Source organism: Polypterus senegalus, chromosome 1, assembly GCF_016835505.1.
Source record: "Polypterus senegalus isolate Bchr_013 chromosome 1, ASM1683550v1, whole genome shotgun sequence".
Classification (NCBI taxonomy): domain Eukaryota; kingdom Metazoa; phylum Chordata; class Cladistia; order Polypteriformes; family Polypteridae; genus Polypterus; species Polypterus senegalus.
In genome coordinates this window covers 168,987,918-169,014,422 of record NC_053154.1, presented here as the reverse complement: position 1 = coordinate 169,014,422, position 26,505 = coordinate 168,987,918, and the positions used below count along the sequence as shown (strand labels likewise).

The 26,505-nt window shown below is 42.9% G+C and overlaps 1 protein-coding gene across 1 annotated transcript in view; it reads left to right on the top strand.

Moving 5' to 3' along the window:
- inpp5d (inositol polyphosphate-5-phosphatase D) overlaps positions 1 to 26,009 on the top strand; it is a 137,168-nt gene extending 111,159 nt beyond the window's left edge. The window contains exons 24-27 of the mRNA XM_039762696.1: positions 8,765 to 8,852; positions 21,731 to 21,973; positions 22,060 to 22,523; positions 23,536 to 26,009. Coding sequence (XP_039618630.1) covers positions 8,765 to 8,852; positions 21,731 to 21,973; positions 22,060 to 22,523; positions 23,536 to 23,585 — 845 coding nt within the window. The 3' untranslated portion in view covers positions 23,586 to 26,009. The remainder of the gene's footprint in view (positions 1 to 8,764; positions 8,853 to 21,730; positions 21,974 to 22,059; positions 22,524 to 23,535) is intronic.
- Positions 26,010 to 26,505: the final 496 nt, after the last annotated feature.

Here is a 26,505-nt window from a genome sequence, read left to right as displayed (position 1 = left end):
TTTCAATGTTTTTTTCTCCAGTGTACCCCCTCCTGTTTTATGATATACAGTCGCAAGTTTCATGTGGTGCATTTAGTAATTACATATGTATGACAACGATGAGATGTTCTTCTTGCAATGACATTGTCTGCAAAGAACATTCAACAATCCTGCAGTGGATGAAAGTGTGACCGGTGATGAATGAGCACTGGAGAAGGGGATCAAGTTTATTTTCAGATAGTATAGACTGTGTCATACTATTCAGTAATGTGGTATTAAATTACATTAAAAACATGTACAATTTAAAATTATTGCTGTATTTTATGTTACATCCTCACAGTGTGCATTAAAATAGCCATTTTAACACTGCTGCATAAAGTACACCTCATTAGTACTTATTAGATGAGAGATGGTGCTAGTAGTTAAGGGTTAATACAGGTGAATACAAACAGTGTGAGTGGAGAGCTTTAATGTAAGGAATTAAAGGAGTGCAAAGTAGGAGAACAGACAGAGAAAAGTAAAATTAACCTCAGAGAAAAACAAACAGCAGGCAGTTGAGAGGGAGAAAAGTACAGGAGCTTAAGGGGCCAGAAGGTGTAAAATAGCTGTAGCAGTTATGCAGTATGATGTTTAGTTTTACCATTTAAGTTAAATCATTTAATTTTAATTTAAAAAAAGAAAAAGTTAAGGCAGTTTTAGTAATCCAAAATTTTTATTATGAGGGCAGTGCAGTGCAAATCCTGTTAGATGTTGGACTTTTCAGATGATGGCTTGGAGGAGCCAGCTGTCTGTGAGGGCTTCATCTGCAGGAGATGCCAACTGATCCAGCACTTTGAGCTAAGGGTCGCTGAACTGGAGGAGGAGTTGGCTGGCCTGTGTTGTAGTAGAGAACTGATGGACCTGGTTCAGGTGTCCTTTAGAGGGATAGTTTGCACTCCTATGGTGGCATGGGAGGAGATTCCAGACCAGACAAGAAGAGAAAGGTGGGTCACGGTCACAAGGCCTAAGGTAAAGAGTGCACACTGTCCAGAGGCATCAACCCCAGAGTTAGAAGTGTCAAACCATTTTCAGGTCCTTGCAGAGCTGGATGGTATCTCTGATGATTTTGATGTGGTAGGCAGGAATGAGGTGTCCCAATGGGCCACCTCAAAACCAGTTCCCAGAAAAACAGAGGAAGTGATAGTTGGGGGCTCAATCATTCAATCAGTTTGCTCCAGAGACAGAAAGTCTGAGAGTTTGTTGCCTTCCGGTTACACAGGCGGGAGACCTCCCTGGAATGATAGATAGGCTGTTGTCCAGAGCAGGGGTGGATCCAGTTGTTATTGTCCATGTTGGAACAAATGGCATACATAAGGGTAGTCTATCAATTCTGCATTCCAAATTCAAAGAGTTAGGTGTCAGGCTGAGGAGCAGAAATGGCAAGGTGTTCTTCTCTGGAGTTCTGCCTGTGCTATGCAGCAGTCCAAGTAAGACTGAGGAGATTAGAAGGCTTGATGTGTGGCTCAAATCTTGGTGCAGGGTGGAAGGGTATAGGCTTATGGGGTACTGGAACTCCGTTTGGAACAGATGTGACCTGTTCTGCTGTGACAGGTTACTTCTGAACTGGAGGGGCACCAATGTATTGGGGAGGCATATGAGTAGGTTAGTTGAGGATTGTTTAAAACTAGGGAATGGGGGCCCAGGGAGGTTAGGACAGGCCAGGTTTAGAACTATACATGAAAGAGTAGTAATGTAAATTCTAACCCAAAATTTACATGTAGAAAGAGTAACACATTAAAAATAGCTTGCCTTAATGCTAGAGGTATCAAAAATAAGGTAAGTGAGTTGGAGTTGTATGTAGCAGAGCATAATTATGATATTATAGCAATAACGGAAACCTGGCTAAATAAAAAAAGATGGGGATGAGTATAACATAGAGGGATATATATTTTTTGGGAAGGATAGACAGAACAGAAGAGGAGGCGGAGTTGCTATTTATGTCAAACAGAATTTAAATATGAGTCGTCTTCAGTTGGATGGTGATCCCCATCTTACTGAGGACATGTGGCTTCACCTGGGCAGCATTAGGAGTGTGTTATAAACTACCCAATGCAAACAGTAATTTAACAAAAAATCTTTTAGTAATACTAAAAAGGCAAGTTTACAGGGGGATATTACAGTCATGGGGGACTTTAATGATCTGAATATTAACTGTGATAACCTTTCAGATGGCGTAGCACAAGACCAGGAGTTTTTAGAAGTAATCAGTGACTGTTTTTTAACACAGCATGTTAAAGCACCAATGTGGGGTGCAGCCTGTCTGGATTTAGTATTTTGTAATAATCAAGAAAGAATTGAGGGAGTAGAGGTGATTGAACCAATAGGATCAAGTGGCCATAATATAATTCTCAGTGTTTTGAGTGTGAATGTAAAGAGCAAAATTGTTAAGTTTATCTTTGGTAGGGAAATTTTGATCAGAAAAAGCAAAGTCTAAGGCAGATAGACTGGGATAAGCTTTTAATTGTTGAGATAGTCTAGGAACAGTGGAGCAGGTTTAAAAGTGTTTTACATATAATGCCTTTCCTAAATTTGGAATTAATAAGAAATTTTAAAAAACTCTGCATTGGGTTAATAAAGAGTTGAAGCTGCAAAGGAAAAAAACAGCTGTATATGGCATATAAGGCTAATAAGTCCAGAGTCAATCATAGGGCATATGAGAACATGAGGGCAACCATTAAGAAGGATATTAGGGAGGCTAAATGACAGTTTGAGAAGAATATAGCAGATAAGGCGAAAAATGACCCTAAGACAGGGGTCCTCAATCATGGTCCTGGAGAGCTGCAGTGGCTGCAGGTTTTTGCTCCAACCCAGTTGCTTAATAAAAAGCACTTATTGCTAAAGTAACACTTCTGCTTCACTTTAGTGATTTTGAGCCCTTATTGCTTAATTTTGTCTTAAACAGCTATTTTAATTGCTCCTTATTATCAATAACATGCAAATGACAAGAGAGAGCAGCATTTCTCCATTTAGCTTATTTACATTTACACCTGTGTGTATTTATCTGCACTATTGGGTTTAATTAAATACTTGGAAGAAAAATGAAGAGAAAAAAGTGAAGGACTGAGAATTACTCGTCCATTTTAGCCTTCAAATCATTTGCATGATAGAAAGGGAAAGAAAATCTAGGATATGAGAATGACCTGACATAGCAGAGTTAATTTAATTTCATAGCTTGTTAGTGCTTTATTGGCAAGAATTGCTTTCTAATTAAGCAACCAGGTCAGAACAAAAACCTGCAGCCACTGCGGCTCTCCAGGACTGGGATTGAGGACCCCTGCCCTAAGAGATTCTTTAAGTGTTTTAGTAGTAAAAGAGCAGTCAAGGAGGAGGTCAAGTGCATCAGGAATAGTAAAGGGGAATTAAAAGATACAAACAGTGAAATGGCGGACACTCTAAACTTGCATTTTTCTGAGGTCTTCACAAGTGAGCAAGTGGATAACCTCCCAGTGGTAAATGGTACTACTAAGGAGGAACTGAAGGATTTGGAAATTGTAGAGGGTGAAGTACTACTCAGATTAAATAGGCTGAAATCAAACAAATCACCAGGACCAGATAATATTTACATTCGAGCTCTTACAGAGGCTAGCAAGTACATATAAACCCTTGACACATATCTTTATGGGGAGATTCCGAAGGACTGGAAAATGGGAAATATTATCCTGTTACGTAAAAGTTGCACATTCAAGCAACAATAGGCTAGTAAACTTAATATACAAGTCAAAACAACTGTTGCCTAAGCCTAAAATGCTAACCAAAAGTCAAAGTTAAAAGGAATTGCTCATATTTTCAAGACCAAGAATCAGTATAATAACTCACACGAAACACTTTAATTCAGCCATAATCTCAGATGCCGAGCTTCTAAATCATCATGCAGTGTGACGTCCAGAGCCACGCACCCTAGCACCCAGGAGTAACGTCTTGGCAACAGGACCCTCAAAATGGCAGAGCCAACATAAAAACAGAATGACATTACGATAAATGAAACTAAAAAATAGTATAGTTAATTGTAAAAACTTGCTTTGTGTAAAATAATCATACCCAATTGTTCTCTGATTTTCAAAACATCCAAACAAGAAAGTTTGGACCAAAAAAGGATTTAATGCTTAATAAGTTTTAAAAATGACTGCTGCGGTGGGCTGGCGCCCTGCCCAGGGTTTGTTCCGGCCTTGCGCCCTGTGTTGGCTAGGATTGGCTCCAGCAGACCCTGTGACCTTGTGTTACGATATAGTTGGTTGTAGGGAATCCAATCCCGAGCTCCCGTTTACCGGGAACCTGGGATTCCCGGACATTTTTCATTCCCGGGAATGAAACTGCTGTAATTCCCAGGAAACTGGGAATGGCCAAGTTTGCATATATAGCATGTAAAAGTGTAAAAATCGATCAAGAAATAACAGATTTATAGTTGAAAACTGAAGACTTCATTGACGTCTGTCAGACAACAGCTTTGAACTGCAACTTGAAATTGCAATGCATCAGTCTGTTGCATCCGCATTATCTGTGCCAAGAAACTTGCCATCACAGAATGATGACAAGAAACTGGATGCATCGGTAACACCTGAAATGGCGGTGTTTCACAGCAACGGCAAGTGCGGGCGTTGTTTAGAACAAGTGTATCGGTATCTGATGACTGTGCTGCCTACTTCAGTGGAGGCAAAGCGTGCTTTCTCAGCAACTGGAGTACTCCACACGATGTACTCTCTCGCCTGGGCGATTGCACGACGGACACGTTATGCTTTCTACGCTCTTATTACCGCAACTAACTAGATCAGGAGTGCCCACAGTTTTTCAGCTTGCGAGCTACTTTTAAAATAACCAGGTCGAAATGATCTAACTACATTAAAAAGTTACATATATACACTTGCATAACTGAATAACCTTTATGGCACAATAACAATTGAATACATTTATGGTCACTACAGTATTTGGATTTAATAATCTTCATGTGGGCAAAAGGCTGACTCGCATAAATAAGTTGAGCCGAATAATGCAGTCAAGGAGCTTTTGAATTCAGCTGAGTGAAAAATGATGGCTGTCCGATTAACTGCGATTTTAGTTCCCTCTCTTTTCTCTTTCTTAGATCGCTTTTCGGAAGGAAGTCAGTTTGGTAGTTTTTATGAACAGTTTGAAAGTCCCTTTCCACATTTTCCTTCTTTGGAATAGCAATGATAGATTGACAGATCAGACAAACGCACTTCGATTATGACATTGTGAGAGAAAAAAATCCTCTTCTAATTACACGTAAAGCCCATACCATCCATCCATCCATCCATCCATTTTCCAACCCGCTGAATCCGAACACTGGGTCGCGGGGGTCTGCTGGAGCCAATCCCAGCCAACACAGGGCACAAGGCAGGAACCAATCCTGGGCAGGGTGCCAACCCACCGCAGGACACACACAAACACACCAAGCACACACTATGGCCAATTCAGAATCGCCAATCCACCTAACTGGCATGTCTTTGGACTGTGGGAGGCTCCCCAAACAATTTTTTAATCCCTTCTTTAATCGATATAAATTGGAACACTAACTAGATCATAGCCGGAGTTTTGCAGTAGCTTGCGCGTTTGATCGTGCGTGCGGGATGACCAGTGTCTTAGAAGAAAGGAGATCTCAGACTGGCCGCCCTGTATGTCAATCAAGTAGAAAAATCCAAAAAGGAGGAGATATGATAGACTAACATTTAAAAAAATTTTTTTGAATGCAACCACATCTACCTGCAATACCTTTGTGATCTACCGGTCGATCGCGATCGATGCATTGGGCACCCCTGAACTAGATACATGTACTTATATGACAGCATGAACTGCTTGTAGATAAGATTAGTCTTTTATTGGTGTCAACATACTGCAGTAGTTTTATTAAAAATAAGTGCCGGTCATTCTAAAACTGTTCAAATGTGAAATGCCCGTGTACTGTGTCATCCCGGGAAGCCTGGGATTCCCGAATTCCCAGGAATGGATTCCCTAGTTGGTTGGATAATGGATGGATGGATGGATGCATCATAACAGAGGCATGTCTCCCACCCTGTGGGAGAGACGTGACAGTCTACCTGCACAAAGTTACTTTATAACATCAATCCCCCAAGATGTGCAGACAAAGTATAGACATCTAATGTAAAGCAGTATTAAATATAAGCAATAGCAAACATTAGTTGAATAAAAGTGAAGTCTGGATATAAAGCCCTAATAAAAATCACCCTTGTCTCAAAAACAAAGGTTCACAGCACTCAAATCCAAATATTACTTTCAGCACAGATATGAAAGCTGATGAGCCCATAAAGGATGCATCTGGATGAAGGATAGAGACAATGTCTCCATGTTGTTTGTTTTGATTCAGAAGACAGGCTGGTGCATGGATGTTGTGGCTGACATGCAGATGGATAAGCCTTTTTACTTCTAGTCAGCTTCAGAAGATCCATCTTTTATGCTGTGTTCCCCAAGTGGGGTTCAGGACCCTGTAATTTTACCCAAGGTTAATTTTCTAATAACGCTCTTGATAGTCAATTCAGCCCAAAGGTTTTAATCACAAAATTATTTGAAAAATACTGCTTACTCTTGAACGTACATTACATAAATTCCTGTTTTCCAAGTGAATAAAAGTGTATGTACTGTATCTAGTTCCCTATAGACGGACACATTCCACCTGGACTACTTTTTATGATGCAGACGATTTTCAATTTTTCAACTTCATATACATTTTTCTTTGTTATTTTTCTTACTTTTTTATTTTTTACATATCAGAGATTCCCTACATATGTTTCAAATTGCAAGAAAACTTACCTTATACTAAGAGATTTGAAGAGATAGCAATTATAATTTAGTGACTTTTGCAATTTTTACAGTAAAAAAATCTGTGATATCAGAAATACAATTGGAACAGTTATGTGAAAATATTCAGAGTGTCACATAAATAAATTCTAAATTATATAATACAATCTATCTTCTTATATAATACGCTACTGTGGCTTTTCGTTTGTCTATCCAGGATTTTAAATCACCTATAGCTCACAAACCGTTTGAAAGATTCACCTGAAATTTGGTACACATATACTGTGTGACGTCTACTATCCGCTTTCAGGGTGATGATTGACCTCCAAGGTTATTCCTCTTTTTATTTTTATTTTATTTTGTTGTAGAATCAACTCCCAGCAGTGATCAGCAGGGTGGCCATGTGTATGTATGTGTATGGGCGCGGTTCTCATTCCCTCCCACCTTCGCCGTCTTCCTCTACCTCTTCATATCTTAAATCATTCTTAAGGCAGATAGAAAATCAAGGAAAACATACTAAGTAATTACAACACAAACACTGACTTAATCAGTTTTAATGTGAAAAGATGCCGACCAAAGAAGAGAAGAAGCAGGCCACTAGGGTGGAGAAAAGAAGACTTGCTCAGGAAGTAGCCAGCACATCAACCTCTGAGCAAACGTACAGAGAAAGAGATTGAAAACTAGGAATGCTCAAGTCAAGTGTATTCACTGCACGTTATCGTGCAGTACGCCATTACTGGTATTATACAAAATATAACAGCCTGTGGAAAAATACATTTCACAGCAACCTTACAACTTAAACAACTACATACAGCCAGAAAGTGTTGACATTATTGACAGATTAGCACATGCATGGAAGAATCTCTCTGTTCTTTTCACATGTGACAGTAATAACCCTATCAATGTAAATATATAAACCTACAGAAATGAATGCAAGACATTCAGTTGCCCTTCAGTGTTGATTTGGACATTACTATCATGTAGCAACATGAAATGGAGCAGAGGCTCACAAGTAGTGGCTCATTTTATCCCTAGCTTGTTCAACCAGAGCCCAAACAATCCAGCTGTCTCTGAACTTGTTTAAAAATCCTTGGGAATCTATGCACCAAATACAAAATTACTGAAATATTCATTGAACTGAATGAACTAAATAGGACACGATACTATCAGTTAACATCTCAGGTGGTTTTTGTCACCAGCTAGTACCATGAATCAAACAAATTGTACTTGTTACTTCCTATTAAAACAAATAAGCATTTCTGAGAATTCAGTTGCTAAAGTGCTTTGTTTCTTTTTCTTTTTTTGTTAAGTTTAAAAAGGAAATGAAAGGAAGATGCATTACAATGGGGGGGTGGGGGGGATTAAAATGTGGAAGCAGTAAGCTCTGGTAAACTGACAGCATTAGAAGAAAACAGAATTAATAGGGAAGCTGTCAAGAATTGTGAAAAGAAAGCAAACTGATAAATAATAACAATGATAAAGAAAGAGGATAAAGAACTAAGAAGAAATCTAAACAAAAATCACATAACAGAAATGACAACAGAACATGGAAGGAAAACTAAAAAGAGAGGGGGTACAAAACAACTAATCTATAATGAACAATCTGAAAACTATCAATCACTGTTGAATGGTAAATATTTGACAAAATTTACCAATGTGACTCTTTATATGTTGCCGAGGTGAGGTGGCCTAAGGTAGGACATATTTGTTGTGTTGGAACCATGTCACTGACATTTAAGAGAGTAGGCCTTCACTTTGGAGGGTGTCAAATAATCTGTTTTAGGGGGTCACTGCTTTCATATGAGCTTGCACACTTTATGGTTTTGGGAACACCAATTCAAGAGTCCTTGCTTGGTGAAGGAGGTGTTTTCCACTTTGCAGTTTCCAAGAAAACTTGATTTAAAAGAGTTTCAGAAAGTATTTGTGTCATAAATGGGACAAAGTTGTATCTCATCATACATTCTCTTTTTCTGCTCAGATTTTGTGAAAGTTGAAGCAGATGATGCAACCTCTAAGCTAAAGTCCAGCAAATATGATCCAATCCAAAGTTTACAGCAAGCGATCAGGTGAGACTCAATGACTGCTTTGTGGTTATTGTATTTCCTAAGCTTTGTAGATATGGGTTTACAAGTTAAATAAAAAAATAGGCCAATTTCCTCTACATTGCAAGAAATTATATTTTTGCTGATTGTTCTTTTTACCAATGCCACCACTTTACTCTTAGACACTAACTCACTTTGTCTTAGCCTAGGAAATAAGGTATTAAATTACCTATATATTGTGGACCCGGCCCGGACACAGACAGGCGGACATGTTGTTTATTACCACCACACGTTTATTATTTACAATATTTACAAATGTTTTAAGTGCCACACAAACCCCAATACAGTCCTGGCCACACAATGCCTTTTCTTTGGGCCGCCTCCACACTCTCTGCTCCTGCCTTGTCCTGCTTCCACCCGACTCCAGCCCCGAATTAAGGGAGACGGTCCCTTTTATCTGGTCCCGGATGAGCTCCAGGTGTTTCCCAGCATTCCCCGCTGGACACGCCCCAGTGTGGCGGAAATGCCAGCTGTTCTCCCGGAAGCTCTCCAGGTGTCCCTCTTCTTCTTCCCCCCAGCACTTCCTGGTGTGGCGGAAGTGCTGAGGTCCAGGGTCCCCAAGGCATTGGGGCGCCCCCTGGCGGTGACCATGGGTCCCTACAGGGTTGGGCTTCCAAGCCCTCTACCTGTGGCCCCCAAAGCAACCAGGATGGCGGCCCCCACGTGATTCCAGATGGGCGCACGCCTACTTCCGGTCGCCCCTGGCATCCGTGACACTGCCCCACAGCCAGCGAAGACCATTCGGGAGGAGCGGCATGTCCCGTGAGGGCAGCATACCCCTGAAGCAGGTCCTACTCCTGGGTCGCTGAGGTCCGGCCCTGTTATCCCAACAGGGATAGGGGCGGAGACGCCACCTGGGCACCACCAGTTGGTGTCCTCCTGTGCCTCGCACAGGTTGCGCTCCCCCCTCTTACCGGCACCCTGGTGCCCACTGTTCGGCACCCCTCCGAGGTTTCCGCGCCCCTTTGGTAGGAGCCACTCGCTCCTCCGTGGCCTCCGGCAGCCGTGGTGGCACCCCCTCGCCAGCGGAGAGTCCTTCCCGCAGACGGCCCGTCTCCTGAGGGCAGGTTCCCAACGAAGTGGGTCCAACTGACAGTCCGAGGTCCGGTCCTGAAAGAGACAGAAAGAAAGGGGCAGAACCGCTGCCTGGACACCCTTCCCTGGTGTCCGTTCGTACCACACACTGGCAGCGTCACCCCCTCCATCCAGCACCCCGCCAATTGCCTGTTCGGCACCCTCTCAGCAGGTTCCGTGTCCCTCCTATCGCTGGAATAGACGGAACCGACTGCACTCCTTTCCTCTCCGCTGACCTCAAGGATTCCCTTTGCCCCCGCAGAAGGTGGCCAGCACCCGGACGTGTGCACCCAGCACCACGTCCCATCATATTGGAGGAACCGGCACTCAGCCTCCAATTCCTCCTGTCGCTCTGGGACGCTCTGACGGTCTGAGTCTCCTTATTAAAAAGAAAGAGCCTTCTTGCCGTCTGTGTCCCTGTAGAGCGGCGCGAGACTGCAGCCAACTCGGGTGGAGGGCACTAGGACCTGGGGCACTCAACAGCCCGTGTCCTGCCAGCCCCCTTGCTGTCTCTCCCTCACGCGTCGCGCAGCCCTCTGCGCCGCATCCACTGTCGGAGGGCTGCTTACTTGAAACTGCTCATTAGCTTCACAGCCATTTTCAGCAGACCCTCCTTCATGCTGTGCAGGGACGGCTGTACTCACCTTCCCCGCTGTACACCTCCGACTGAAGAATCCAGCGTTGCGCCGTTTAATCGCCATCAAAAGCTCTTCAATAGACGCGACTACCTTCATCTCCAGGAACCGCAAATCCGCCCGGAGGGCACGTAGCACCTGCGACAAAAACTGCTCCGCGGGCTGAAGGCACGCCTCCAGCTCCGACAGAGCAGCCGGCAAAGACAGGAAGTTAACTGACGCGGAGCCTACCTGTCCATCAGCCCCGGACGCCAGCAACTTCCTGTGGGCCTCTTCCTCCGGCCCAATCGGGTCTCCCCCCTGCACGTGATGGACATTCCTTGGTCCCGCCTCTATACAGTCATTGGCGGGCACGCAAGACACACCATCCAATCGCGTGCCTGTCAGGGAGGGACTTCTGGGCGCGCCATTTTGGCTCCCCTCCTGCGGCGGCGACGTGCTTGCCGGCAGCCTTGCTGTTGCCAGCGCCTCTCGAGCTGCAGCGTCTTCTCTGCAGCTCCCACAGCTGCCACCGCGCTGTCGAAGCCCCACAGACCGGCCACTGATGCAGATCCGGGAAGTCCCTGCCTGGAAAAGAGAAAACACGCCCGGCTGCCGATAGGCAGGGAACTCACCTCCCAGGTCCCGTCCAACCAAGGAAACGTCCTCGGCGTGGCCTCTCTGGACACAATGTCGTCCCCGGCGCCTCCAGCAACGGCACGTTCCTTGGAGACCACTGCACTCATGCCTTGCACGCCGCCAGCCCGCGACAGGGGAAAACAGCTCTCCTGCGGACCCTTGGCGGTCCGTGGGGTTCTTTTACCCCGCGGGGCTGTGTGCACGCCGCTGCCGCGGCACGTGGGTGGGATCCCCAGCTGCGCGGGCCATCCACAACAAGATTAAATAAATCAGGTCCCCGCCTTGAAACAGGCGGAGCATCCTGCCGAATATGCCAGATGTTGACCCGGCCCGGACACAGACAGGCGGACATGTTGTTTATCACCACCACACATTTATTATTTACAATATTTACAAATGTTTTATTTGCCACACAAACCCCAGTACAATCCTGGCCACACAATGCCTTTTCTTCGGGCCGTCTCCACACTCTCTGCTCCTGCCTCGCCCTGCTTCCACCCGACTCCAGCCCCGAATGAAGGGAGACGGCCCCTTTTATCTGGTCCCGGATGAGCTCCAGGTGTTTCCCGGCATTCCCTGCTGGACACGCCACAGTGTGGTGGAAATGGCGGCTGTTCTCCTGGAAGCTCTTCGGGTGTCCCTCTTCTTCTTCCCCCCAGCACTTCCTGGTGTGGCGGAAGTGCTGAGGTCCAGGGTCCCCAAGGCATTGGGATGCCCCCTGGCGGTGACCACAGGTCCCTAAAGGGTTGGGCTTCCAAGCCCTCTACCTGTGGCCCCCAAAGCAACCAGGATGGCGGCCCCCACGTGATTCCAGATGGGCGCACGCCTACTTCCGGTCGCCCCTGGCATCCGTGACACTGCCCACAGCCAGCGAAGACCATTCGGGAGGAGCGGCATGTCCCGTGAGGGCAGCATACCCCTGAAGCAGGTCCTACTCCTGGGTCGCTGAGGTCCGGCCCTGTTATCCCAACAGGGATAGGGGCGGAGACGCCACCTGGGCACCACCAGTTGGTGTCCTCCTGTGCCTCGCACAGGTTGCGCTCCCCCCTCTTACCGGCACCCTGGTGCCCACTCGTTCGGCACCCCCTCCGAGGTTTCCGCGCCCCTTTGGTAGGAGCCACTCGCTCCTCCGTGGCCTCCGGCAGCCGTGGTGGCACCCCCTCGCCAGCGGAGAGTCCTTCCCGCAGACGGCCCGTCTCCTGAGGGCAGGTTCCCAACGAAGTGGGTCCAACTGACAGTCCGAGGTCCGGTCCTGAAAGAGACAGAAAGAAAGGGGCAGAACCGCTGCCTGGACACCCTTCCCTGGTGTCCGTTCGTACCACACACTGGCAGCGTCACCCCCTCCATCCAGCACCCCGCCAATTGCCTGTTCGGCACCCTCTCAGCGGGTTCCGTGTCCCTCCTATCGCTGGAATAGACGGAACCGACTGCACTCCTTTCCTCTCCGCTGACCTCAAGGATTCCCTTTGCCCCCGCAGAAGGTGGCCAGCACCCGGACGTGTGCACCCAGCACCACGTCCCATCATATTGGAGGAACCGGCACTCAGCCTCCAATTCCTCCTGTCGCTCTGGGACGCTCTGACGGTCTGAGTCTCCTTATTAAAAAGAAAGAGCCTTCTTGCCGTCTGTGTCCCTGTAGAGCGGCGCGAGACTGCAGCCAACTCGGGGTGGAGGGCACTAGGACCTGGGGCACTCAACAGCCCGTGTCCTGCCAGCCCCCTTGCTGTCTCTCCCCTCACCGCGTGCGCAGCCCTCTGCGCCGCATCCACTGTCGGAGGGCTGCTTACTTGAAACTGCTCATTAGCTTCACAGCCATTTTCAGCAGACCCTCCTTCATGCTGTGCAGGGACGGCTGTACTCACCTTCCCCGCTGTACACCTCCGACTGAAGAATCCAGCGTTGCGCCGTTTAATCGCCATCAAAAGCTCTTCAATAGACGCGACTACCTTCATCTCCAGGAACCGCAAATCCGCCCGGAGGGCACGTAGCACCTGCGACAAAAACTGCTCCGCGGGCTGAAGGCACGCCTCCAGCTCCGACAGAGCAGCCGGCAAAGACAGGAAGTTAACTGACGCGGAGCCTACCTGTCCATCAGCCCCGGACGCCAGCAACTTCCTGTGGGCCTCTTCCTCCGGCCCAATCGGGTCTCCCCCCTGCACGTGATGGACATTCCTTGGTCCCGCCTCTATACAGTCATTGGCGGGCACGCAAGACACACCATCCAATCGCGTGCCTGTCAGGGGGAGGGACTTCTGGGCCGCGGCCATTTTGGCTCCCCTCCTGCGGCGGCGACGTGCTTGCCGGCAGCCTTGCTGTTGCCAGCGCCTCTCGAGCTGCAGCGTCTTCTCTGCAGCTCCCACAGCTGCCACCGCGCTGTCGAAGCCCCACAGACCGGCCACTGATGCAGATCCGGGAAGTCCCTGCCTGGAAAAGAAAACACGCCCGGCTGCCGATAGGCAGGGAACTCACCTCCCAGGTCCCGTCCAACCAAGGAAACGTCCTCGGCGTGGCCTCTCTGGACACAATGTCGTCCCCGGCGCCTCCAGCAACGGCACGTTCCTTGGAGACCACTGCACTCATGCCTTGCACGCCGCCAGCCCGCGACAGGGGAAAACAGCTCTCCTGCGGACCCTTGGCGGTCCGTGGGGTTCTTTTACCCCGCGGGGCTGTGTGCACGCCGCTGCCGCGGCACGTGGGTGGGATCCCCAGCTGCGCCGGGCCATCCACAACAAGATTAAATAAATCAGGTCCCCGCCTTGAAACAGGCGGAGCATCCTGCCGAATATGCCAGATGTTGACCCGGCCCGGACACAGACAGGCGGACATGTTGTTTATCACCACCACACATTTATTATTTACAATATTTACAAATGTTTTATTTGCCACACAAACCCCAGTACAATCCTGGCCACACAATGCCTTTTCTTCGGGCCGTCTCCACACTCTCTGCTCCTGCCTCGCCCTGCTTCCACCCGACTCCAGCCCCGAATGAAGGAGCGGCCCTTTATCTGGTCCCGGATGAGCTCCAGGTGTTTCCCGGCATTCCCTGCTGGACACGCCACAGTGTGGTGGAAATGGCGGCTGTTCTCCTGGAAGCTCTTCGGGTGTCCCTCTTCTTCTTCCCCCCAGCACTTCCTGGTGTGGCGGAAGTGCTGAGGTCCAGGGTCCCCAAGGCATTGGGATGCCCCCTGGCGGTGACCACAGGTCCCTAAAGGGTTGGGCTTCCAAGCCCTCTACCTGTGGCCCCCAAAGCAACCAGGATGGCGGCCCCCACGTGATTCCAGATGGGCGCACGCCTACTTCCGGTCGCCCCTGGCATCCGTGACACTGCCCCACAGCCAGCGAAGACCATTCGGGAGGAGCGGCATGTCCCGCGAGGGCAGCATACCCTGAAGCAGGTCCTACTCCTGGGTCGCTGAGGTCCGGCCCTGTTATCCCAACAGGGATAGGGGCGGAGACGCCACCTGGGCACCACCAGTTGGTGTCCTCCTGTGCCTCGCACAGGTTGCGCTCCCCCCTCTTACCGGCACCCTGGTGCCCACTCGTTCGGCACCCCCTCCGAGGTTGACCGGCCCACTTCCGGTCCTTCAAGGCATCCCGGCCAGGTCATCGCCCCTGGCATCCGTGACACTATATATATATATATATATATATATATATATATATATATATATATATATAGGCCATATTTATTTATTTCAATAAATCCATCTTCTCCTTTCTGAACCTGTTTAATCAGCAACTATTCTGGCAACATCAGGCATGAAACAGGTAGGAATCTTAGGCAGCACACCAACTTAATCTGGTTCAGGTTCATGGAGGGTCAGTGTCTATTCTTGAAGTATCAAGCACAAAACAGGAAAAGGCCCAAGAGGGGATGCTAGTCTATTATACACCCACATACATTCAAGAATAATCCTCATTCAGAATCACATTTTGGTTTTAGCCAGAAATTACCCTGGGACAAGATTTAAAAGCTTTAGAAAGTCCAAAATCAGACCTAGACAAGAGTGAAGGGAGTATGAGAGACAGTAGTTGAGTTTGGGAGGGATTTGTGACCAACAAACTGCTCTACATGGTAGACAGATGTTCAAAATGGGAGTAAATTATCTTAAAAAGGTCATACATTTTATTATTTTACTGTGTATTTGCCCTGTATTCCTCCCTTGTGTTGGGCAATTTGTTTAAAAGAATTGGAGCTGTTTCTCTAAATGTAATGTATATAAATGATGTAAAAATACAGAATTTAAGCTAATAATATTTGTAAATCATGTTAATATTAGCTGGCATTGAAGCACCCTAATTAGGACATGTGAATAAGTGATCAGCAGATGAAATGCCTGTTGTGATTTTTTTGCACTGTAGTTGGTATTTTTATAACCAATGTATTAATTTTGATAATTTTCATGATGTTAGTATTTTTTACTGTTGTGCTTATTTTACATTTCGCTTCTATTGTGCTATTTGTGGTCATAGCCACTTTGTACTTGATTTTTGAGTGCGGCAGCCATTTTGTTTATAGTGATCTGGTTTTGATACTGTTGTAATGACTATGTACATAGGAACAGTAAAAAATAACGACCTATGATTAAAGATCAGGATATGGGGAGTAAGAAAAGGAAACTAAAGTAAACACCAGTAAGTCAGAAAATAAGAATTAAACAGGTCCTAAAAGATCACACAAAAATCAGATTAAATAAAGATACAGTGAGGAATATTAAGAGCCCGAAAGAAGATTAATTCAAAACAAGAGACGAGAATCAAAGTCAGGTAACAAAATAGATTCAAATCCAGAAGATCAAGCTAATATCCAAAAAAAATAGTACATAAAGTTCTTACTTAGGGTTTGCAAACTCACACAATTCAGAAAGTGTGACACCAACTTTTATCTTATCATGGAAAAGACATAACAGACACCTCTGTTTGATAAGCCTAGCAACTGCACAACATCAAAGACAGTGTGAGAGATAGGATTCAAAATTAAACATATCCAAAAACTCACCAAAACAAAAAATAAATGCAACCACAGAACTCCTTGAGACATAATTTTTTTAGTTTTAGATTTTATTTAATTTTTCATTCAATGTTTAGTGTGTAATAAGTTTTAGTTTTTCATGATTTTATAGTTATAGTTGTTATTATCATTCTTTTCTTAGTTTTATTTTTTTTAACAAATTTTGGTTTGATTTTATTAGTTTTGTTTTAATACTATAAAATATGTTAACATGGACACACTATTCTGCAAGTCTAAAAATACAGTTTTCTTTATAGTTGTCATATTTTATGTCATTTTCTTGTGTACTGGTCAACTTGGTACATTAATACATAAAACATGCAATTTTAATACCTGTGACAGAGTTCAGTTGTCTAATTATAAGATGACAGTTCAAGGATTTCCAGTGCAATCAAAAGATGCAAGAATCAAATAACTAGTATGCTCTGTTGTTACTTATTACTTTCACAACCTACAATGCATTTAAGCAAAATGATTACAGTATTTAATTTCAAAATCCATTTCATTTCCAGTTTGTAATCACCTTTGCAATCAGTAAGGAAGCTGTGAATATTGTTTTATGTTATATTTATTTTTGATATTTGTTGATGCTGACTATGTCATCTACACATTTCTGAACTTTGAAAGTGTATTTTTCTCTGGGAATTCTTACTCTGATTATTTTTAACTACCTGAACTATATTAACAATAGTAATAGCAGAAAGGTGGTGCCATGTTTATAATGCATTTCAAAAAGTATATCTTCATCACGTATTGTACTTCCGTGATAACAGCATCTCAAATCATTCACTACATAAGCAATATGCAATTAACATTTTAACAATGTTCTGTCATTATATTACTAGCTCCTTACTTCTACATGTGTGTTATAAGCATTACTGTGGTGACCACAAGCAGCTGCCACTAAGTACCAAACCTCAGAGACAATAATGCTCAACACAGTCCTGGGTTCAAATAAGGATTTTATTACACAATAGAAATTAACAAGTTTGCAAAAACAACCAAACCACAACTATAGACAAGTGAATTGTCTTTGTTTCACTCTTGTTCCACTCCTCCTGTTGAGTGTTGCCTGCTGCCTCATGACTCTGACTCATCCAGGTGAGGTGGCAGAGTCCTTTGAAGCTGTACCCAGGAATGTTTCTGGTGTCATAGGGTGTTTGTTCTCTTGAATGTACTTCTGGGGCATGTGGAAGTCCTCCCTTCTAACAGCACCCCTGAACCTTGACAGGGCTGCCCTTCCGGATTCCATCTACCATGTACCCCTATGGGAGATGGAATTGCTCCTGGCCTCTGACTTCCTCTAGTCCATCCTTTATATCCCTCCATCTGGGCAAAAAATGTTTACTTGTCCAGCTGGCATGCACATCTGTCCTCCATGGTACTTACACAATATATTTTCCCATGTCCTAGTCTGCTGGTTGTCAGTATGCGAGCAACTTTGCTCACAAATATCTTTTAGAAATATATTATGTCAATGTCTATAAAACATAAGAAGGACATAAGAAATTTGACAAATGAGAGGAGGCAATTCAGTCCTTCAAGCTTGTTTGTTTACCTAATAGATAAGCTGTCCAAATATCTCATTCAGATACTTTTCAGAGGTTCTCAGGGTTTCGGCTTCAACTACATGTCTCAGTAGTTTGTACCAGATTTCCAAAGCTTTCTGCATAAAGAAGTGCTTCCTGGCTTCAGCCTCAAATGCACTTCCCCTTAAATTCCACTGATGCCCTTGAATATATATCATTGGCCAGGGTAGTAATCAGTCCTGCAAATAGCCCTTGTATTTCAGTGACACACAGAGCAATCAACCCACACGAACAAGGCAACTGTAACAAGGCTAAAAGCTGTGAGGTGAGAAAGCTAGGCACTGCACCTTGTTTCCGAATATTATATACAGTAAAATAAGCAGCTAGGATACAACTAAAGGATATTTTGTGTATAGGTTTCTGCTACAGCGTCCATCCTTTACAACGTCTATCTATTTTTTTATTGTGCCTGATTGAGTCCCATATGTTATATTTCACCCAGGGCTACTCACTGTCTGGTGTTTACATTTTTTTTTGTTTTGTCCATTTGTAATACTTTTTATGTTAATGGTGTTCCTTTTGTTAATTGTTTACATTACTCTTCACTTCTTATTAGTTTTCTGTTTTATTTAATTTCTATGTGTCTATGCTTGTTTTGTTATGTTTTTAGCAATTTTGTGGGTGGTTTCCCAAGGGGCGTGGCCACCTGTCTATCTTCATCAAGAGTTTGCCATCAACCCTATATAGGCTGAGGAAACAAGCAGACTCTTTCAGTTCATTGAATGTGTTTGAGGTGTTGGTGAGTCTGTGAGATTTCGATGATTGATTGCTTATTGTGTGTGTTATTTCAGCCAGGATTTTATGTTTGTATTTATATTCTATGCTAACACTTCTGATTATTTAGTTTCTTTATGTCAATGTGTATTCTGTCGTGTTTCATGTTTTGTGGGTGGTTACTCAGGAGGCAGGACCACCTGTCTGTCATCATCAAGAGACTGCCCTCAGCACTTTAAAGGCTGAAGACAACCCATAGTGCCTTGTGGTTCATTGTGAATGCACCCATGGTGTGGTGAGTTCAATTGGATTTGTGATCATTCTTGTGTTTTTGTTATATTCTGAATTTTTTGTGACTTCTGGTCTTTTTTTACTTTGCTTTTGGATTTCATCTTGGGAATGCTTTGCTTTTGGGATTGTCTACTTTGAAGTCACTGCCTTTTGTACCTGTTCAGAAGTAATCAGATACAGCTTGAAGCATTGGCATCTCCTCCTTTCCCAGGCTTTAAACCAATTTTAGTCCTAGGTGCCCATCACTTCATAGGTGATGAAATAATCAGTGCAGCTTGAGGCATCTCCATGGATTTTCTGCACAGTTTAAACAGATGCTACTGTGACTGATACTGGTACAATTCAGGAAAACAAAATACTTTGATGTCCTTAGCAGCCATTTTCCTTTATTTGCATCCAGTGCTAAATTGTACTCTCATTGTTAGGGTAGCATTCCCCGTTGTCAGAAATGCAATGATTTAAAAGCTAACCCTAGGGATTCTTTCTTACCTGAGCTAATGGATAAAAAACACCCTTCTTGCTTTTCAAAACTATTCATGTCTTTGAAACTCCAGTTTTTTGTTTCATGCCTGATATTTTGACTATGATTTTGTGTGAAGCTTTGGCTTTAGTGACTTTGTGGGTGTCTTTCCAGTATTTACCTTTTTTTGGCTTCCAGATTTTGTCTCTTCTTCTGATCACATCTCAAAACATTTTTGCTAGTATTGCTAGAATAACACTTTGTACTTTGAAGATTTTTGCCTTTGGTTTGGTATTTTGGTTGATTCTGATTTTTCTTGATTTTGACCTTTGCTTGTTCACAAGAGTGCCTTGCAGTCCTGTTTTTAATGATTACTGCCTCCTTGTCATGGCAGTACAAAACTAGAATATCATAAAATCAAAACATCCCAGACAAATCACAAAACCAAATAGATGGCAAAAAGCCAGTAATGAAGACGATAAACTAGATTGAAAAATGCAGTCAAGAAAGGTTTACTAGCATCCACCATATTGGACAATCAGGGGGAGCACGATGCTAACTTTTAAACCGTTGTGATGATGATGTCATATGCTGCTCACTTCTGGCTGTAAGCGGTATGGCAAAAAAGACAGCATTCATCAACAAATTGCCATGTCTCAGGCAGGGCTCCTCCACTGTCTTGGGTTCAAATCCATGTTTTATGTCTCTTTTCTTAGATCTTCTTTGATTTGTGTTGATTATGTGCATCATTCTTTATTTTTGGTTTTGTTTATGTATATAAGCTTGCTTTCTTATGTTTCATGTGTTTTGGGGTGGTCCACCTGCCAATAACCACCAGGAACTGCCATCTGTTCTATAAATCTTGAGAGTCTTCCACAGGCAGTTCATTGTGCATGTGCTTCAGAGTTGTGAATTCTTGTGTTTAGTTAGTGCTTAAAGATCCACTGGATTTTTTTTGACGTGTTGCTTTTTTTTTGATTATGCCTAGGATTTTGTATTGGGATTCTGTTTAAATTTGGAGTTGCCTTTAACAAGCATTGTATGCCTTTTGTGCTCTTCAGAGCATTTTTCTTGTGAAGAATAATATTTTTATATATAAAAATTCTTGTTTGCCCTTGTTGCTAACCAAATTTGATGGGTTTCCTTCAAAGGTGCTTTAGAACTCTTTAGTGCTTGGGACTTCTAGTCCATGACACAAATAAACCATAAAACAATGGCAAAACAAAACTATGTAGTGTTCTTTCACAGCTTCAAAAGACTGGGTTTAAACATTATGCTCAGATGTTGTCTGTGTGGCATTTTCACATTTTCTCTGTGTTTATGTGGCATTCATTGATGATGCTCCACTTTTCTTTCAAGCATCCTAAACTCAACCATGTTATGTTGACTGCCAGTTCCAAATTACCCTAGTATTGACCCTACTTTTAGATTAAGGGGTTATGAAAATGGATGAATTAATTGAATTTCATCCATAATCCATTATTTTATGCTCATAAAATTAGTGTTTTTAAGGCCACAGTAGCCTTTATTAAAACTTTTTTAAGGTCACCAAAGCATCACAGTTTAATAGCAATGGGAATCCAGGTGTGAAATACCTGTTGTATGTAATGCCCATAATTTGTCGCTTTCTCCTACCTTCACCCTCCCTTCTAATTCTTTGCAACCAGTTTGACAATCCCAAAATTAAAAAAGATAACAAGGTACATTTTTAACACTTAATCTCAGTGATGTATTAAAAGGCATTGCACAGAGGTAATTGAAATCTTGCAAATTATATGTAATCTATTCTGTTACATTCTGTTACAAGCCTACTTATATTGTCTTGTTTACTGCATGAAGAGAAATAAAAAAATACGAATTGTACAAGTTTATTAATTATCCATCCATCCATCCATTATCCAACCTGCTATATCCTAATTACAGGGTCACGGGGGTCTGCTGGAGCCAATCACAGCCAACACAGGGCGCAAGACAGGAAACAAACCCTGGGCAGGGCACCAGCCCACCACAGGTTTATTAATTAATAATTATTAATTAACCAGTAACGGCACATTGCAGAATACACTAGCAATCTATCGCCATTGAGGAATGAAGAAAAGAGATGAAGCTATTAAACAAAGCATAAGGAAATTAAGAATTGACATATTTGAAATTTTTTAGATTTTGAAGGGAAAAGTAGAATGGACTTCATTTATTTCTTTCAGTGAGAACATAGGAAAGTTTTAAAGTTTGTTAATAGTAAAGATTATACAAATGTTAAAACAATATAATCACAGAAAACTTTAGAAACATGTAAAAAGTTGCCTATTAGTGTTGTTATAGCACCCTAAAGAGATTCGGAACTCAACTTGATTTTGTTTTGGACATGTTAAGTGAATTGAAATTTATGAGGTGTTTGGCTAAATGTTTTCTCTATCACAGTTTTTTATGATATTCTTTTCTTACAGATTACCTCAAAACCCTATGGATATTAGCAATCCCAGCTACATGGGAGTGGGCTTGAAATCAGGGGGATCGCCAGATGCTGCTTTGTCAGGGGGATCATGGACTTATGATATGGTACCAAAGCAAAGTCCACCAGGGGTTCTGGGCCATGCAGGCTCACCCCCTCCCAACCGATCACCACTTTCCCCGAAAAAGAGTAATCAAGGGGCAGTGAGTCGCCCACCTGGAAAACCTACGGAGTTCAGGTACACATGGGCTACATAAAGACTCATCCATTTACTGTGATATTTAAAATAATCATCTCTCTTTTTCTTTTTCCTTCCCACTGCAGCACTCAGAAATCTCTCACTACTTCAGAAGATGGCAAGGCCCCAGAGATGTTTGATAATCCCTTATATGGATCCATGTCACACAAGCCAAAGCATTCAGCCCGCAAAGAGCAGGAAACTTCATTTGCTCCCCGTAAAGAGATACCAGCACCCCAAGATTGCCAGAGGTCCCAAGGTTCAGAAGCAGATAAGGCTCCCCCTATACCTGGCCCCAGGCTGCGCTCCCTAACTGTCTCAGAGAACAAGGGGCCCAGCACTTCCTACCTACAGCCCCCTAATTTTCCTTCCAAGAAACCAATTGCTGCACAGCGCTCTGATGCAGGACCTCAATCCCGGCCTCCACTCCCAGCCAAAAATGTACTTACTGCAAAGGACTACCGGGAAAGTTCTGAGCTTCCAAATAAAGGAAAAGCCTGGGGTGCAGACAGCAGCCAAACTAGATCTGGCCCAGCAACCAGTAAAGAAGGTAATAGAGTGAGAGCTACTGGTATTTCAGCTATATGTACATTTAAATCTATACTATACAGTGTATATACAGTATACATATATATACCTGTATATATATATATATATACACTCACATGGGACAGTTATAGGTGCTCCAGTTCAATGCCTGTAAAACCTATAAAACTTTCTAATCAGACAGAAATAAAAAGCTTTTAAAACAAAAATATAACTCTTGGTTGGTTAACATGAGTCAGACATGATCAGAGCAGATATCTCATAGGTCACTATAATGAGACTGCACAAGTTGAAAAGAAATAGACATACAAGTAGTGATAAAAATAGTGATAAAAACTATATCAGACATTTAAAAAAGTATTTTGGAAAAGCTGCAAATACTGCAGTTGAGATAAATAAGAATGACCTTACAGTTGGTCAAGAGAAGGCTGGTGTCACCAATTCTAGCAGATTTAGCATCAATGCGGAGTTCAGTTCTGTGCAGTCGCCAACATAGACATGACCAGCCTAACAACATGGCAGATAGTGAGGCAGCTGCCTGAGATAAGATGTGCAAAACAAATCCAAACCTGAACAAAGTACCCCTTTACGGTGTTTTACTTTATTTGGCCCCATATGTAATTTTTGATAACTGTGATATCAGAACAAAAGTTGAATTTTCTGCTAACTGTGTAAATTCCAGGGTGCATATACTGTATGTTCCACCTTTGTTCTTGTGTTTTTCTTCTAAGACAGCATTAACAATAAGTTGCACTTCTTTGCTCCTGTAAATGATTAATGAACAGTTCCTATTTTAAGTCAATGAAAGAAGTAATCAATTAATAAATATTTTATATAGTGCTTTTCACAGTGATCACCACTAAAGAAATAACTCATGTAATGTGGCTTCACAACTTCTTTAGATAAGTAAATCTCTGAAGTTGAAGGGACTTGGTTTTTGCAAAGAGAGATGTCTATTTTCTTGTAATAGTGAATGTGAATATTGTGTATAATGATTTATGTGATTCTTTTTTTAGTGAATCAGGAGGCTGTCCAAGGGTCTAAAAAGGGATGGCCGGTCAGATGAGCTTCTGCTTGGATTCATATCACAACCCTACCCCCACCTTGCACATTCCAAATGTCACAGACTTGCTTCATGCTGTATTGTTGGAAGGAGATCATCAGTGGACAACACCTTTTTGAATGCCATTCCTACAACAGCTACAGAAGCTGTTGCTTGAGGAACAATCATTTAAACCTTGTTTCTGAAGCTCAAATGGCTAAACACATTGTGGTGACTTGCAGGAAAAGCTAGAGGCAAAAACAGAGATGTGATGGCTGTCATCAAGGTGTCATCTTTCCCAAAATTTCTTGATCTCTGCATTACCTAACTTATCAAGCCATAAATTTGTGTGTTATCTAACCTTCAGTGCTTGACCGTTCTCACTATATCTAAGGAGCTGGAGTTGTTGATATTGGATGAATGGTTGGATATCTTTTTGGGTGTCAAATGAAAATAAATCTTCATTGTCTCTTATAATTTTATAATACTATATCCTATACCATTTCAATTTAGTCAGGAAATCCAAAGGCAACTTACCCCCCACCCCAACTTACATATTATAGAAGTGGTTCAATTCTTTTATCTCTTTTAATATCTGTAAATACTGCTTTCCCTCTTTTCTACCAGAGTGGAACAAAAGCACACAGCTAATCCTAAACAGTAATAGTATCCATCTGAAAAATGAAATCTTTTAACGATTTCAACTACGGAAAGGATGCTGAGTTTATGACAAGCAGCTATTACTGAACAAATATGTCAAATGCTAACTTAACTACATTACTGTTTTTTTCTGTTAGTTATGCCTAATGATATGCAACAAAGTAGGCAGTGAATATGTAGCACAGACCTGGTACAAGAAGAGTTATGAGGCTACCTTAAACCTATGATTTACCATACTAATATCACAGGATTGAAAATGGACAACAGGTATCCATCCATTATCCAACCCACTATATATCCTAACAGGTATGTCCTTCCTCCCAATAAAAACCTTATCATTTTCTGTACAGAAGGATGAGTCAAGGCTGAGAATTCTCACTGGTAGAATGTCAGAAGACTGCAGTTCTGTTGCCTGTAAATATTCTTATAAGTATATTCTATGTGGCTTCTGGGAGTAAGTTATGCGTGAGTTAGGTGGAATTCTTTAAAAAAAAAAGGTATATTGACTGGCATTTTAGAAAAGCATTGTAATACTGACCTAGAATGTGTGTGGTATTATGATAGAATTGCACAAGTGATATCTCCTGAAGCTAAAGAACTCTAGGGCCATAGATGGTGGGCTCTCAGAAAACCATGTCTTAACCATGAAGCTTTTGTTTTTCTGCCATGAATACATTGTCGGCTTCTATTTCCCCACTATTTTTGTCCTAATCTAGAAGCAAACCATTTACCTTTGGGCTTGCCTTGCAGTTTTAGCATGCTGGGATGTGATCACAAATTCTATTGCATGTCTAATCTCATCCCTCTAATTTCATGTCCACTAGAAATGTCTGATCACGCTAGCACAAGAACATCCAATAGTATGGCTGCCTTTTGCTTATTTACCCAGATTACCACCTCAAACACTTTTTTGTCCTAAACATGTTACCTTTTCACAATCTTTATTGAAACAAGCTTCAATGGTATTTGCACAATGCTGCATGAGCCACATGAATGGTTCAGCATGAAAATATGTTCAAGTCTTGACAATTGCATGCTAGGAAGGTTGATAGTTGTCTAATTAGGAAGTCAGAAACGCAATGTTTGATGGTTTTAGTTGAAGCAAATACATGCTGGCTCACTTTCTAAGTCTAAACCCTACCCTGCTAGAAGCATTCATAAATCATGAATCAGACCTTTAGGTTTGGGGGAGAGTGACAACATGGCTTTGAATTATGAAATGAAGGCCTACATAAGCACAAATTCCATCTTGAAAAATCAGAGAATATGAAAATGCAAATTTCCCCACTGAATTACTGTTGACGTCATTGCATCTTCTTTGTCTGTCATTATTCTATAGTGCCTGAAACAGTCAACTTCAGATGTATGTCTTCCAAATGCAAATACATCAGACCAAACAGGGCAGCCATCCAGCTAGCTTCAGCCATACGGTACCAGACAGCTGCAAACTTCAAGCACACAGCTTCAGCTTTTAAAAAATGTACTGTGTGTGTCAACGATTCTATCAAAATAACCAGCAAGGGTTTCTTTTGGCCAAATTCTACAAGAGCTGATGAGAAGTTGCTGAGAAAAAATCTGCATACATTTATTTTATTTTAATCTTGTTGAAAAACATGAATGACTATGTTAATGTTTTTAACATTTCAGACGGTACTCCAAATATTTCCATTCATTTTTGACTCTTTACTGTTTTGCTTTGATTATGTTATTACTGATTGTATTTGGCTTTTGATGCTATGAGCACCTGAGTGAAAAAAACAGTTAGAAATAAAGCAAAAAATTATAAAATCCATGGTGTTGTTATTTTTCAAAAACGGTTTCTGGATTGTTATTTTACTTTATTGTGTTCCGTGTTTATTTGCATTTTACATTTGTAGTGTATTCTGTGACAGGGGATGCAAGCCCAGCCACAGGGAATGCACAAACCAGTGTGTTTCTTTGTGCCTGTCCCAAGCCTGGATAAATGGGGAGGGTTACGTCAGGAAGGGCATCTGGTGTAAAATTTCGCCAAATCAATATGCAGACAACAATACAAATTTCCATACCGGATAGGTCGAGCCCCGGGTTAACAACGACCGCCACCAGTACTGTTAGCCAACAGGGTGCTGGCGGAAATTGGGCTGCAGAAGAAGAAGAAGAAGAGGGTGGAGATGTGTCCGGAGGCAGGAGGAGAGGAGGAAGGTAAAGAGAGTAAAACTGAGGGTAGGAACTTTGAATGTTTGCGGTATGACTGGTAAGGGATTTCCCAAAAAAAACAGTTGAAGAAAAGTTGCAAAGCCATACT